Below are 17,007 nucleotides of genomic sequence, written 5' to 3'. Positions count from 1 at the left end.
TGGAGGAAATAGCATCCCCTGCCTATCGGTCACACCCGCTGTGTGCTCTTTGTCATGATCGGGAAAAAATGGATAGAAAATACAGCCAGAAAAACCTGCTGAGACTGCAGCTCTACTTTGTTATCAAACTGCACAGAATTTGTAGCTAAGCTAGTATAATGTCTTTTTTTTTTGATTGGTCAAATTTTGATATGTCATAGTCTTTTCGACTTGAACACAATAAACTACATTAAGTCTACATCTGTTTCATTTTTTTTTACATATCGGAGAGAGAAGATGAAAGTATATACCAGAATGTATTTTTCAAAAATGTATTCTCACTGGCAGATTTAGAGGGGACCAGCCACCCCTTTTTGTGTCCAAAACATGCTAATCTATCATTTACGTATATATTCATAATTATCAACTTCCTGGTATAAAATTGTGATTACAGAAAAAATTTCACAATTAGTGAAAAATTTCAAATAATATTTATTTTAAAACATTACATCTAGAAATAAAAAAAAAAATTACATACATATTGAGAAATTCTTCGTTGATGATCCACTATAACAGCTTACCTTCGGTGCTGACATCTAATTAAAATTACAGAATCTTCACTGAGGTGTGATAAAAAGGCTATAGATGTGTATTTAAAAAAAACAAAACCTTACAGAAAATATTCCAATCGTGTTAGAAAGTGTTAGAAATTTAAATAATTGTTTTTAGCTTGTTAAAATACAATGGGTTGTAAACAATTCTTTTCCTATTTCAAGGGGGGTCAGAAGTTTCGATTCATTAATCGTCAAAAGATCATAGCTTTTATTATGGGTTTCCTTATTGTTTTAGATATCGTTCAAGATATTCAAGCACAAGTGCTTAATTTATTCGGTTGATAATTTCACCCTTTTGTTTAAACTTTCTTAATTAAGCTTGACTGGCTATGGTTCATACCTGGTATCTAAATTTGATATTCGAGATCCTTAACAACAGAGACATATAAAGCAATTTGATCCTAAAAGGTATAACCTGTATCCATATGCAAATTGTCGATTTGAACGCTTTTGAAAATATCGAATCTACTCTGAGAATAAATTAATATTACTACATTTATCTATTTACAAATACATTTTTTAAAATAATCAGAGAAGAGTAGTCTTTTGAATTATTGTCTGGCATGCATGTAAATACACAGAATTACAGAATGTGGAAACATCCAAAATACATGAAACAGCTGTGTCCTTTTTTCATGTCACCCTAGTCACTATGGTGGCCTATGATAAAAGTGCTACTTTATACATATGGACATTTTAGTCAACGTTTAAGTTTCGAAATCGTTTTTTTCGCCCGAAATATAAGTGCACCCATGGGCGAAATCAAAGAAAACAGTATATTTTTCAAAAAAAATCACAATCCCTGCCCCGGGCCCCGACTACCCACACGTAACATGCAGGGTATCACTTTGAAATCAGAGGAAGATTCCAGCGAATTTTATCTATATCTATATGCCATTTTTAAACCATCTTTAAAGTCATGAAAGGGAGTATATGCCTGCAGATGAGAATATTTTCCCCCTTATTTCATGGATATATTTTAATAAGTAAAGACTGAGAAATTTGTTAAATAGTATGTTGGGGAAGGGGACTCACTTTTTTTTCTGAGAATAATCTTTTGCTGTAGTTTTGATACGTAAGTTTTGATTTGGATTGAGTTCTCCGCTCCCAAACACTTTTTTATTGTTGGGAGGTCAAAAAAGCCAAATGCAAGCATTCGAAAGAAAAATGTTCCGCCAGGTTAGACCCCCCCCCCCAATAGAATATGAGAATTTTAGCATAGAATTTATTAAAGTGTGGTGCACAGGTTGCTTGTTTGTGTGTTTGTTTTGTTTGTTTGCTTTGGGGGGGGGGGGGTCGTGCTCTTTTTGGAGGGTTGTCCCCTTTGAATACCGTTGCAAGTCTTGCAAAGGGTTTGATGTGCCTGTGTGTGATTCTATGCATGAGTATTGGGTGCTAGCAACGGAGAACGTCCCAACGCTCCTTATATACCACAGACGCGGCGCCAAGTCAAAAGTATCTCTATCTTGAGTAGAGTATTTGGGGCACCGAAACTGGAAACCCCCACCACCTTTCAAAAATTGCTGGATCCGCCCCTGCAGAGTGACGCTATTTCGTTTATCCCAAAGTTCCCTTTTCTCTAGTTTTTTGAGCAACATATCTTTTATTTATCTGTTTAAAGTCATTATTTTAATCTTAATATAACATGGCAAATGAAAATTATTATTTGAATGATACTTTATATTACCTATATTAGTTTTAGGCAACTTTCTTTTTTTTTTTTCCTTAGAATTTCCTTCCAAATGGTTTTTTTTTTGGTTCCGTTTTCGTTATTATTAATTTTTTTTAAATTTTGAATCAAATTTTGATAAAATTAAAAATAAATACTTGCAAAGACAATAATGGTTTTTTTTTCTCTTAAAAGCCAAAAGGTTATCAAAGCGAGATAACTCTATTGTTTTGTGTGTCGTGTGCAAAAAGGTGACAGCCGATTTGGCGGAAGTATTTAATTATACGCGGTAAAGTGATTTAAACAACACAGAGAAGGCATAAACAGCAAATAAAAGGTATGTAATAAAAACAACTACTGTCGGAGGGTGTACTTTCGGTTTTAAGAGCACGTGTATACATTTTCTTAACATAAGGACGCTGATTATGGGATTATTATTGTATACAAGTTTGGAATGTTTTGGAAATTCCTAAATCAGGACGATATCAATACCGCTGATAAACGATTCATGTCAACATTTAAACAGCTGTTTCACGGTAGCTTAACATATTTCTACCTTATACGGCAAAATCCTAAGGCGGAATGTAAAGAATGAAAGGAATGTCATATTCCAGCATGAAAACAAGACACGATGTCGTCATTTTCATGAAATAAACAAGGGAATAAACAAGGATTTAAACGCACACCCGTGTTCTATTAATAATAACACTATACATGGTCTTTATAAATTGAAATAACTTCGATTCAGTAGCTTTAAATTTTGAATTCGATCTGATCAATACCTATTGATCTTGTAAACACGGTGCATAAATAGCAAGGTGGTTGTATTGTACATTGCAAGATACACTTGATAGATAAATTCAGGTAAGAGATATTTTGCATGTCTTTAGCGTCATCAAGGTAAAAATACAATAACAGGCTTGCAGGTATATTTTTTTTCAAGGTGATTCCATTCAGCATTGGGTGTTGTCTATAAATTATTATAATTCTGTACTCTGTAGACCAGAGGAACTGTTAGTTTATAATTCAGGAAAGAGAGCTTGTTTTCGTGTCATTTTGTACAGGTAATTATTTATAGATAACAGGTTTTAAGATGTGTAACTGTGTTTTAAGATTACTTTATAACAAGTAGACACCGTTCATGTTCATTTAGGTGAGAGTGTAAAACAGTTGGACAAAAATAGAGATTTTCAGAGGAAGTGAAATTTTACGTAAGGTATATGTTATCAAAATTGTTTTGTTTTAATATTAAGTTTTATATGTAAATGATAATTGTAAAATCAACAATTGTTCCTGACAATGTCACATATTGATCATACAATATATTTTACACCGTAAATAATAAGATGGATGACAAGAAAAAAAAAATCATGTCGATCTTTATGTGCATATATTACATCGCAGTAGTGGTAATCTTAAATAAGCCATAGTTACTAAAGTCAGTGAGTTATCATATGATTGTCCCACTTTAGTACATGTATCAGGCACTTCAGTTATTATGAGATGTTTTTTAAATTCATTCTGTGATGTATAATTTCACTGTAGGTATAAAATGGAAATTAAAAAATTAGATGACACATTATGTGACTTGACTTACTTATTCCTGTTCGCTCCTTGGGGAGCATTAAGGGTCGCAAGATGATACATAATGTGTATAGTTGTAAGCTGAATACATTCATGTCAGAAACTACTTGGGTTACTTAAAAAAAAAAGTAGCATTCACATGCAGTTATATGCAAATTTAAATTCAAGAAATGCAAGAAATTTGAGTCAAAGAATGTGGAAGTACTTTGTCATTCTACAGTAGATTAGTTTTCAGGTCAGGTACCCTTGGTTAGTGAAGATGAATGTCAGAGAACTCAATAATATCATTAAACATGTTATATGTATAGAAAGTAATAATAATAGACACACAAATAAGAAATTCTGAAACTTTGAATCTGGAATTAAAAATTGAGTCCATTTATACCATGTTATATAATGCATTTAAAGAAATATAAAAGCAACCTAATTAAAATACTAAAAATAGGACTTTGCAAATACAAATGTACTACAAAATCATTGTGAAGTGCATGTCTATCATTTATCACAAAACCATGGCATATAGAGCAGATATAATATATTCTGATCATGCCAAAAATCCCATTAATGACTTTCCTGCTATTGATACAAAATTCAGTGATTTATATTGTGTGCAATTTTCCATTCCAATGAAGAATGACCCTACATCCAGGATGGAAGGTGATAAGAATTTTCTAAATAATCTGAAAGTTTTCTCTTCTCTGCTGATAGAAGTCAGAATGTGCAAGCCATGCAGTTTTCCATTTCATTGGTTATAGCATTGCAAAAGATAAAGCATTTTCAAATTTATTCACTGATTTTTTTATCATTGACAGTTTATAAATAGGCCTATTCTTAATTTAACCCAAAATATGAAGTCATGTTTATTCCTGACTCAAAAGTATTGCCAAAAATTAATCTTTTGCATTAATCCAATTTTCCTGCATGCAGAAGGTGTTAAAATCAATGTAACCATTTTCATATAAAATAACTTGCTGTCAATAATTAATGAATGGTAAAAATCTGACACTGTAATTAAAAACCCAAATTAAAGTTAATTAGCACTCCTGGGAATATTTTTCTTACATCTAATTACCAGGAGTCTTTTTTCTAAAATAAGCAGCAACAGTAAAATCAACAAAGTTTGGGAAATGTTGAACCATTTCTGACTCATGCCACAACGTAAAACCAGACACCTTGAGTAATGCAGAAGAGGGTTGGATGAAACATCCTCTTTGTGCCGTTTTTACTTTGAAGACTTGATAGGGATAAAATTTGACAGTTTATAGGAGTGAGCGAACTCCTTCGAGAGAGGCTGAACAAAGAAGGAGGGATTACCGATTTTTCCCCATTTCTTCATCTTTCCATTTAGTTCCAGTGTCTCTTTGGGTATTAGTGGAAGAAAAAATTAAGTTTTTAACAAGATGTTGACCGATTGGTATTATTATCCTAGGCGGCCTTCGTTTGACAACAGGACCATGGCAGAACGATGTCCACGATGCCAGAACATGGTGTACTTCGCTGAGGAAGTGAAAGCCCTGGGAAAGAAATGGCACAAGCTCTGTTTTAAGTGTGGTGAGTATATCCAGGAATTTTAATTTAGAATTACATTTATCTGATTTAAATTGGCTGAAGTAATGTGATTAAGAGAGAAAAAGAAAATTAATTCTCTCAGAAGGAAATTGAAGTGAGCTTGAGGAATTTTCTGAAATTAAGCTCTGTAAGTGTTATAGGGTACATACATGTATCTAATAATTTTTTAGATTTACCTGTAAATCATTTTCTTTTGATCTTAATCATAATTCTTTTTATAAGAATTTACTATTGGAAAACATTAATATCTTTCAAAGTGATAAATGCTATCAATTCATATTATGTAACACGAGAGAAAGAGAAACCAGATGTCAAAGAGAAAAAAAAATTATCTTATGAAACAAGAAGCTGTTTTAAAAATCTGGAGTGCAGTATCGTAAAAATCATTGTCTCTTGTAAGATCTTTGGAACCACAGGCAGTATCCATTAGAAAGTCTCTGGCAATGGGGAGTAAACATTTACTAACAAAGGCCTGTGGGCAATATGCAATGCAAATGAAGATAAGCGATGGGAGATCTTGTGAATTATACTCTGTTAAATATAAGATTTCTCTATCCCTGACAGGTGCAATCATACATAGCGGCAAAAATATAACATGTCTGTTTAACCACAGAACAAGGAACTAAAATATCGTAATTCACATTGGTACTATTTTTGAATATATATGTTGAAATTTTCATTCTTAATTACATCTTTATACATTAAAGTGAAAAATATTTTTTAAAGAGTAGTTTAAAGTTCTTTCCATGCAGAGATCACTTTCAAGATAAATAATTTATGTTCATGACTGACTGATTTTACAACCAAGTTATAGCCTCATTATCACTTTATTTATCATCTCTTTGTGCCCTTGTTTTCTGAAAAACCTGATAGCTATTTAACAAGGAGCCTCTTGACTTTTTTTTTTTTAAAATCCTTGACATAAGTTTATCTAATTTCTTGATACCTCTAATGACTCGGAATAAAATGAGCTTGCCTTTATTATTTTATCAGGAAACTGCAACAAACTGTTGGACAGCACAACATGCACAGAACACAATGGCGATGCGTTTTGTAAATCTTGCTATGGAAAACTTTATGGACCCAAGGGGTACGGATTTGCAGGGGGATCTTCAGGCTTATCTATGGACACTGGAAACCCTCATCAGCAAACTCGAAGGTGATGAATCACTTCCTGATAAAAATCTTACACCTGTGCATCATTTTATATCATCATTGATTCATATCTCAATATATCGGCTCTCCTCATCTTAGCCTGCAATTTAAATTTTTCAATTTTTGTAAGGAGGGGGTTAAAATATTTCTGATTGTGTAACATGTGTATGGAGGAAGTGGTCTTTTTTTTTAAAATTTAAATTGAACTGTTTCTAGATGTAGATGCCATGTTCGATATGCTGGCATTGAGCCAATGTACAAAACATGGGCTAATCTTTAGCTTTGATTGACAGGTCATCTGATCTTAAAAATGATTAGTGTATATCACATCTTCAAAGAAATTCCTTTAATGTCAGTCATTCTTTACAACTGCAACAGCTAGCAGATTCATAGATACCTGTCCAGGTACAGTGTACCTGTAATTTAATGTCTCTACTTTATCTTGATGAAGGGCCCTCATACATTAATTTGTAGCTTCATCCTGCAGGAAATTTTTTTTGTATATATTAACTAGGTAAAAACTTAACATCACATAAACATGATAAATAGAAATTTATGTGTCAGTCTTAACATGTAAAAAAAAAAAAATTAAATCACACAAAAAGATATTTATGTGTCAGTCTTTACATTTAAAAACTTTTTATCACATTAAAAAAAATTTATGCATCAGTTTTTACATAAGATGACAGCTACTCTTGGTTTATACATCTACTCTTGATTACATAAGTAGTTATAGCTTGACCTCTTCATATAACACACTTTTATAGAGAATCAAATGAAATTATAAAGAAATAATCCTGATCTTTTACACAGCTAAGAAAAACAAAGTTCTTCAAATCATCTTCAAGGAAAAAATAAATCTTCTAAATTTTCAGACTTCTGTTGGCATAAGTTCCAATTAAACAAAATTGAGCTTATCTTTAATGTCAGAGTTGTCTAAAAATAAATCTGTGGGCTAATAGACAAAGTGATGACAGCAAAGCAGCTCACGAAATGCCTCTCTGTATTACACATTTCAAGGCCTCCGTGCTGCACATTTTTAAGATAAGAAATCTTCATTTCAAACCATGTTTACCTAACACAACTTTTTTTAATCCCTCAGAATAACATTAACTTTGTGGATGCTGCTGGTATATATCCTATTTATATTAGAAGACATTTCTTTTGATTTTTTTTACAGCAATGTTTCTCATTACTCTGAGGCACAAGGTGCCCCTTTGGTGAATCAAGGGAAGCCGAAGTGGGGAGGGACGGATGGATGCCCCAGGTGTGGAAAGCCGGTGTATTTTGCTGAAGAGATGAGAGCTTTAGGGAAGAAATTTCACAAATTGTGTTTAGCTTGTGGTAAGAGTTCATTCACAAGCTCAGTTTGGTTTTATCATGTTAATAATAAAGTTAAATTTGGAATTTTAATGTAGCAGTCAATCATTTATATAGGGTACATGATAAAAGACAGGAAATAATCAGTGAGGAAAGATTAAGCTAATTAATTTCCTGTTTTAGAAATGTGCCTTTGTTTCTGATAATAATTCAAATCTCAGAACTCATGGACTCTCAAGTTAGATAACTCTGAACATGTATATAAATGTGAGTAAACTTTCTGTAAACAATTGACTGTTTACCACCATACAGATAAATGATTTTCTCTGATTGAACATGTTGTACAACAGATATTCAGTATGCATAGGTGGTCTGATTCTACTTAATGCTTTAATTTCTGTATCAGATAGAGTTTGAAGCTCTAGTTTGATTATAATAAGATTTGGACATACCTAATACACAATAAAAACAAGATTATCATCTGATCTACCATGGTACTTTTTCATCCAAACAAAACATTGGCTGTAAAATTATATTTTCAATATTTATATTCATTTTTGTGCCTTTCATAATGTGGATATTGCAATAATTCATAGCTATTCCCAAAAATTAATTTACAGTATACGTGTGCGAACAGTATTACTTAAGTACTGCATCTTGTAGAAGTTATCTCCCTTTGTAGTAAAAGAGTGAATAATATATAACGTAAGAAAAAGAAAGAAGCTGCAAATATTTTCAAGATTTTTTTTGTGAGAAAATATTGACAAATTTGATGTTAACTGACATATATCAATCCTCAGAACATCTACATGATCTAGTATGTCATTGCTCCACTTTGTTTTTGACAGCGAAGTGCAACAAACTGCTAGATAGTACAACCTGTAATGACCACGATGGAGAAATCTTCTGTAAAGCGTGCTATAGCAAGAGTTTTGGACCCAAAGGGTACGGGTTTGCTGGGGGAGCTTCAGGGCTATCTATGGATACAGGGCGCCGAAATGAAATCACCACTGGGTACGTGTGCAACTTTGGAACTTTAATTTATTTTTTTCTGAATTATGATAGATAAATGTATAATAATGTATTGTTAAATCATAATCTTTTTTCTTTGGGTCAAATTTTCATGATTTGAGGAAAAATATTGGTCCAATTCGATGTGATTTTGTGGTTGCAGAGAATTTTTTTTTCTAGTTTGACAATTTAAAGCACCATAGAAAAATTATTTCAGTAAAAATTGGTGATTTCACAGTATTAAATGAAAAACATCAACGAAATGAATGAAAATAGCTATCTTATCATCAATTGTAAAAAAAAAAATGAGACAATTTTCCAGTTCAACATAACTTCAAATACACAAATTTTAAATGTAACATCAGCAGATTTAATAGGTTTTTGACTAGTCAACACAGGTTATACAAAATAAACTTATTATTTTTCTATCCAATCAAAAGGTTTGTTAAGACCAAAATCAAATTAAACCACTGATCATAACTTGTTGGTATTGTGGTTATTTAGGTGGAAGCAATTGAAAAATATATCGATATTCAGTAAGAAACTGAGGTGAAGATATAACAATTTATTGACTCGTCTGTATATGAACAGTTTCATATAAATATACAAGGGCAGTTGGACTTATATATGGACACTCATATACCTTTTCTTATAGAAGTGTAATATGTCATAAGAATTTTTTTTTCATGACTAGACATAGAAATAAATGCACACTTCAGATATATACTGAGTGATATTGAATTTGTATTCAGAAATAGAAATATTCATAACATATTTTACTTGAGTATCAAAACGGAATAGAAGTAACAAAAATAAATTAATAATCATAATTTATTTTTAATTACATGATTTGTCATAACTACTTCCATTTTATGTTGTTATGTTACATAATTAAAGTAATAATAAGTCTTTTTAATCATATGTATGTATGTGGAATTTCATTAAAAAAAAAATCATTTCAAAATTTTTACAAATAATATTTATATTCAGCAGCGTATTTAATTATGCATACATGTACATGTTACCTATTTACTTTTCTTTATAATCTGTAATATACTTTAATTGTTGAAACTTAAGTGATCGATGAGTAAATGCATATTTTCCTTGTAAAAAAAAATGTTACAAAATAAATTTTTGGAATGTACTGAATTCAAACTTAAGTTGGTTTTTAAAGTAAAAATTCAAATTGTCCCCTTAATTTTTTTTCCTGAAGTATAATGCTTGGAGTATAATAAATATAGTAATTGAATGTATACATTACATATAAACATTTCTATGCATTTAAACTACCAATAGAATATTAAATCTGCATTAAATTGTTACTTACAGAAATGTCTCTCACCTGGCCCAAGCCCAAGCAGCCCCATTAATGAATGGTGGTGGATCTGGTCGTTTCGGTGGCGGAGACTGCTGCCCTAGGTGTGGGAAGCAGGTTTATTTTGCTGAGGAGGTCCGAGCCATGGGCAAGAAGTACCACAAACTGTGTCTAAGATGTGGTAAGAAAATATACCATGTTCTTAAGAGAACTTTTCATTTTGATAAATAAATGCTTTTAATAGGTTAAATGTTTAATTTCGTCAGAAAAGGCCAATATCAAAATAAGTCATTATTGTCTGTTAATCTTTTTAAGAGTCATTCTCTGTAAGAATTAAAGAATTTAGAAAAAAGTTGGAAATGGTACATCACAGATTTTGCTGATTTTTTGCATGCAATGTAGAAACACCATGTATAGAACATTTTTGGGGTTAATTTTTTATTTTGTTTGCCATGGTAACCAAAACCACCATTTTGAGGCCAAAAATACAGAGCAACCTACTGAAAGTATACCATCTTCGTCATAAATTTCTATTTTCTGTATATTATTTACAGATTTAATTGTTGTCTACTCTGGTAGACTATTTGTGGAAACTACCACAACTGATGAAATTATTCTGTAGTATAAAAGAGTTGTGTTCCAGTGAAAAGTGTGAATTTTTCAAAATTTTACAAATTTGAAAAAAATGCCAATATTTGGCATTTTCTAAGCATTGTAGCAAGAAAACGCGGGCAATCCATAACAAACAACTATCATCACTGAAAAGGTCATTCCTAACTCAACAAAATATAAAATTTCTAGAGAGGTATTATTTCTTAAAATAAAATAAAACGAAAATGAAAATGGTTGCTATGGAGATTTTGGATTAATTTGTATATACATCATTACATTAAAAAAGGTCAAAAGTAAACCAAATCACACTACTAAACATCATAATTTTAAAATATTATGATAAATAAGTAAGTTTATAAATTAAACAAAAAAAAATCTGTTACTATAGCAACCAAAAAGTCAGGAAAAATCATGTAGCTATTGACGTTATCATTATGCAAATCTGTGGCCTTGGTGCATGATTTAATTTCTTCAAATAATAGACAACACTTATTATATTTGTTATTTCACTTAATGTACATTTTAAAGAAAAATAAATAAAAATTCAAGCATCTAAAATCACGTTGCTATGGTAACCAGATAGTTTTTGAACACTTCCTTATATTGGTTGCTTTCACAAATTTTGTTATACTGACAAGTTTAATATCATAGTTCATTCATTATTTTTTTCTCCTTTTCAGTAAAATGAATTGAATTTAATTGTTTTTCACTAAATATCAAAATAGTTATTCATAATTTATTTTTTAAAATGGTTGCTATGGCAGCCAATAGTTCAGGAAAATCCCTTTTCATTGATATGTTTATATACAAAATCTACTGCTTTATTGCACGATTATGTGTCTTCTTCAATAAAATAAATTCCATAAACCTTGTCATTTCACTTACATGAAAAAAGATTATAAATTCATAATTTAATAAAAAAAACAACAGTTTCTATGGTAACCAAATATTCAGGAATGATCCAAATAAGTATTGATGTACCAGTACACAAAACTCATAGCGCTGCCACCAATGTTTGTTTCTACTTCTAATTAATTTATTTACGGGGACAAAAAACAGATGAACTCAAACTTAAACTGACATATATCTGAATTACTGCAGCGGTATTTTTTTCCATGGAAACAATAAATAATGAAATAAAATCATGACCGATCTTTTGGAAGCAACTTGCTTTATTGATTGAAACATATATAATAAGTTTTAACGTGTACATGCACTTCTTAGTTTAAGTAGGACAAGCACATAGTCATAAAAAATATGATCTTTCACTGTTCCTTTTGTAAGGATTATTATACCACCACTATGAATATACTTACCTTTGTGTGTCAGTCTGTTCGTCTGTCTGTCTGGCTGCCTGTATGTCTGAACGTAGCAAATATTTAATTGCAGTTTTCTCCGCAATTACACAAGTATCACTATTCATTGAAAATGCTTGAAATTTTAGTACCGTATTTGCTAAGGCATGTATCATGTGTATTGTGGCATAGTTGGGTAACATTTGAGTTTCTTAAATCTGATGTCCATTTCCTCTTTATTCGTGTGTCTGTCCTACCGTACATAAACAAAGATTTGTTGAAGATTCCCCAAGGGGGGGGGTAATTTATTTGTATTAGTTTTTTTTTCAAGTTAAAATATTAACTTATTTTTATCAAACACTTTTTGGAAAGCTTATTAGAAATATTTTTCAAAACATAAAGTCTGTAATAAATGGAATACTGAGATGTCCTTATAAAATATGACAAAATCAAATATTATTTTTTTTTCTGGTATAATTTGGGCACATAAATCCATTATTTCAACAACAACCACCTTACATATCCCAAATTTCTGCATGCACGTAAAATGAACGCCTTTCCACTGAAAAATCCGTATTTCCCTAAAAACTTAAATGTATAAATGAAACTAATTTTTTAAAAAATTGATGAAATACCTTACATGCATGGCAATAACTTCCCCCCCCCCTTTTTTTCAAGCACAGAATTCAAAAGCTGTTATGAGGTATTTAGCTTTTATCATATATACAGAATTAATTTAGTCTAATTAGGTTTACATATATGATTTTTATCAACAGATGGTTTATATAATTTTTATCAACATCTGATTTTAATAAGATTGAGAAGAATGTCTAATTGTCTATACTATAAATTATTGATATAATTAGAATCATGTCATTATTTATGCTTCGGTTACTTTAATGTTTTTTTTAAGTAAATAGGCCTACCCTATTATCCATAAACTCTTACAAAATATGTGCAACTTTCAATGTACGAGGTAAATATTTCATTGGTACTTGCCTAGTGATCTTCTGAATGCCATTTCTTCATCACAACCTTATTATCCCACCTTAATAGGTCTGAAGTCTATTTAACTGATGTTACTTTGTTTTCAATTAATTTTTTTCCATGAAGCACTTGTTGTCACAGACTGACAGAGGCAAGAATTTCATAAGATGCTTATCGCATCTTAAGTTAAACACAAACATGTATCTCTCAGTCACAGTAAAGCCTAAACAATCATTTAAAAGTTTAACTATGGGTAATGTTAAATACTTCACAACTTTGATTAAAACCCCTAAAAATATTCAAAACAGACAGTATTTACTCCTCAAAGTCGTTTTCTGCTGTTTACTTTCACTTTCATTTTCATTGATTTAAGCAAAAGATTTCCGAAAGGGGAAATAACTCTTGTCAAAAATATGTGTAAATTTAGAGATTTTTACAAACTTTACAATCAATTTATTTTCTTAAATTGAATAATACCTCTCCAGTTTTTTCATATGTTCTTCATAAATGTATAAGGTGTAATTCAGAGTATAAAAATATTCCACCAGTGCCTGCGTTTTTTGTACACATTGTTATGGTTAACCCCCCTTTTTTAAAGCAATTTTTTATGTTATTTGGCATATAACAGCAAGTCCAAAAAATTTTTTTTCATTTTTTTAAAATAGAAAATACAAATAACAAATTATCTCAAAGGAAAAAATAAGAATAATCACCTTTATTTAATTAAATGTACATGAATGGGAAGAAATATCAATTTAGGTATTTACCACTATGTGAAAAAACAGGTAACCTGGTTGCCATGGAAACAAGACCAAATGATCCCTTTTAATAATATTTTTGTAAATTGGGCCTATAATGTAACTATTTCACAAAGTTTCAGCAAAATCCGTGATTTTCAATTTCCAGCCCATTTTGATGCTTACAGAGAATGACTCTTAATCTTTGTAATCATGTAAGTAGCAGAGAGCCATGCTTGTTGTTCAGTTTATGAAATATAAACATTCAAAGAAACAGTCATAATTTTATATGTGTTTAGGACTTTAGGTTAGGTTTTAAATTCTTTGGATTGTTTGGTTTATTTCCGTTTTGAGCTTTACTGGAACATAAACCTGAAGGTGCTATTTTATTTAATTTTATTAGCTAATTGTAACAAGGGACTAGACAGTACGAATTGTACGGACCATAACGATGAGGTATTTTGTAAGACCTGCCACGGAAAACTTTTTGGACCAAAAGGATACGGATTTGCTGCTGGGGCTTCAGGACTTTCTATGGATACTGGGAACCCGCACCAAGTGACCAAAGAGTGAGTCCATTTCCACATGAAAATACTGTATACAGGGTTATTTTCGCCCCGTGTTATTTTCGCCCTTTTGCACTTGCGAACATTTTCCCCCGTTACAAATTCGCCCAGTCATATTTTTGTTTAAGAAATTATGCTGTGTAATTTGAATTTGCACCATTTTAAATTCGCCCAATCAGGATAAGGGCGAAAGAGGCGAAAATAAAGTGGGGGCAAAAATTTCCATGTATACAGTACTCAGACATACTTGTAAATTGACTTCATCTCTGATTTATGTGTACTTTTTTTTAATCTATTCAGGAAATCGGTGGCAAATTTTTTCTCTTGCATCTAGAAAATAAATATTCCCTTGTTAAAATGTTACAATGAATGTTCAAAATTCCAAGATAAAATTTTTTCCCCCGAAATTGATTGAATTTTATTGTCAAATATTTGTTTTTAAATTAATTTTTTAGTGTTCATTAATGCAGTATTGTTCTTTGTCACTAGGAATGTCTCGTCTTATGCTGTGGCCCAGGCAGCGCCATTACTGGAGAATGAGAACAGGAAGTCAGGGGGTTATGGGTCATCAGACATTTGTGGAAGGTGCAACCAGGCCGTGTATTTTGCTGAGAAAATCATGGCAGGGGGTGGCGTAAGTATTCTGTAAAATTACCCTGGTAGTTGAATAAGGGATATGTTTGGATGTTAGTCTATAGCTGATAATAAGCTGTGTATTACTTATCAATTTTGTCAATTTTTTTTAAGTGTGTATTTTACTTGATAAATTATGTTATCAACAGAACAATGCCATGTCAGTATGTTTTGTAGATGTTGTGTATGTTCTTTTTATTTTAGATCTATCACAAAGCCTGTTTTAATTGCACAGCCTGCAGTAAGAAACTAGACTCCACCACAGTAACTCAGGCAGAGGGAGACATTTTCTGTAAATGTGAGTATCCACTCATCTGATTGTACTTTAAAATAAAAAAAAGTATTTATTAAACCTGAAGGTATGGTCACAAAACTTAATTGTCTATGATTGGGTCATTGAAAAGGCCCTGTCCAAATAAAAAAAAAAGTTTTTTTGGGGGGAGGGGGATGTATAAACATTTCTACCAAAAATGAAAGAACATTATGTTGAATATACAGAATGTATAATATTCCCATGTAATTAATATTCCTTTCTATTTGATAATAGATATCTAGCAACCAACAAATGCCAAGTATTCAAATTGTTTAAGCATAAAATGATTATTTCCCCAAATTAACCCCATAGGTCACTATTTTCCCCAATTCTTATCGTCCTGGCCTCAGTCATCTACAGAATATTTATCTTTATAATGTTATCTTGTAGCTTGTTATGGAAAACATTTTGGACCAAAAGGTTTTGGATTTGGACAAACTTTACAACACACAGGCTGAGTGATGTACAGAGATGGATCTAAGTGTTACACAGGTGGATCCAGGTTTTTAGTCAGACTGACCTTTATCGGAGAATGCCTAGCGACTTTAGGCATTATTTTCTGTGTTAAGGTTAATATGTTGTTGGTTACTGGTGTTGACGTCAACATTTCCAATTACATACATGTATATGTATTGTAACATCAAAAAGGTGATCATTCTTTGTTAGTTATTTGTTTACTGTATACAGGGTTATTTTCGCCCCGTGTTATTTTCGCCCTTTTGCACTTGCAAACACTTGCCCCGTTTTAAATTCGCCCTGCCAAAGTTCTGTTAAAGAAATTATGCTGTATAATTTATGGCATGAATGAGGACCTTTCTGAGTATAGTTGACGCCATTAATTAGGTTTTCTAAGTTTAATGCAGAAAAGTCTCAGAATGTCTCATTTCTGTGCTAGTTCTCCTTTAGAAAATAGTGTCTGTCACCGTCGCCCAGTTCAATTTTTGGATATATTATGTAAACTTTTTTGAAAAATCACATATTTCAAAATCTTTCCCGGGACGGTGGCAAATGTTTTCTTGAAGAAAATTCCACTGAAAATTGATGTCTTCTGCAACTTTTTAAGAAAGTACGAAAATTTAATGACGTCACAATTAGCATTAAGGAGGTCATATGAGAAAAACTTTTTGTATATTCTTGTATTTCTAATTAAGAAAATATGAATTTTGAACATTTGGTTTTGCTGTATAATTTGAATTCTTTTTTCTTTTTTATACTGTATCTTTATTTGGTTTTGAATTTTTATTTTTATTATTTTTTAATTTTAATCAAATTAAGCAGAAAAAAACTAATTATTTAAATATTTGCAATATTGTTATTTTAAAGAACATTTTTTTCTTTTAAAATCTTTTATTTACTTTAAAAACACTTCTTCATTTACTTTTCCCAATTTACACTCCAATTTGACTTCCACATAACAACCATGGCTGAAGGCAAGAGGGGCATAAGTTAAATTTTTATTACATGCTTATTTATAATCTAATAAAAAAATGTTTCTTTTTAAGTTTTACTCCATATGTTTTTAATCTTTTTTAAAAATCACTAGTATGAAGTTTTACATAAACAAATGTAATTCAAAGTTTGTAAATGTCTGTTATCTTTTAGTTTATGTTTTAAGTATGTTGAGAGTGACTCTTTTTACTGAAACCAG

General features: G+C 31.1%; 1 protein-coding gene across 3 annotated transcripts; it reads left to right on the top strand.

The window, feature by feature from the left end:
* Positions 1-2,506: 2,506 nt before the first annotated feature.
* LOC134274917 (muscle LIM protein Mlp84B-like) lies at positions 2,507-16,118 on the top strand. 3 transcript variants are annotated; one of them, XM_062757158.1, is made up of 10 exons: positions 2,507-2,599; positions 5,276-5,397; positions 6,409-6,574; positions 7,751-7,914; positions 8,739-8,904; positions 10,231-10,397; positions 14,251-14,416; positions 14,903-15,047; positions 15,251-15,344; positions 15,750-16,118. In XM_062757158.1, exons 2-10 carry the CDS (start codon positions 5,301-5,303, stop codon positions 15,815-15,817), a joined length of 1,233 nt encoding a protein of 410 aa, XP_062613142.1. In that variant the 5' UTR covers positions 2,507-2,599; positions 5,276-5,300; the 3' UTR covers positions 15,818-16,118. The 3 variants fall into 3 exon arrangements, with proteins under 3 accessions (XP_062613142.1, XP_062613143.1, XP_062613141.1); XM_062757159.1 differs by lacking the exon at positions 2,507-2,599 and adding an exon at positions 3,221-3,326; XM_062757157.1 differs by lacking the exon at positions 2,507-2,599 and having other exon boundaries at positions 4,983-5,397.
* The last annotated feature ends 889 nt before the right edge of the window (positions 16,119-17,007 follow it).

Source organism: Saccostrea cucullata, unplaced genomic scaffold (genome assembly GCF_032062105.1).
Source record: "Saccostrea cucullata isolate Sc308-1 unplaced genomic scaffold, CSIRO_AGI_Scuc_v1 ctg469, whole genome shotgun sequence".
Lineage (NCBI taxonomy): Eukaryota > Metazoa > Mollusca > Bivalvia > Ostreida > Ostreidae > Saccostrea > Saccostrea cuccullata.
Note: the sequence above shows the minus strand (reverse complement) of the source record. Positions and strands in the feature narration are given on the sequence as shown.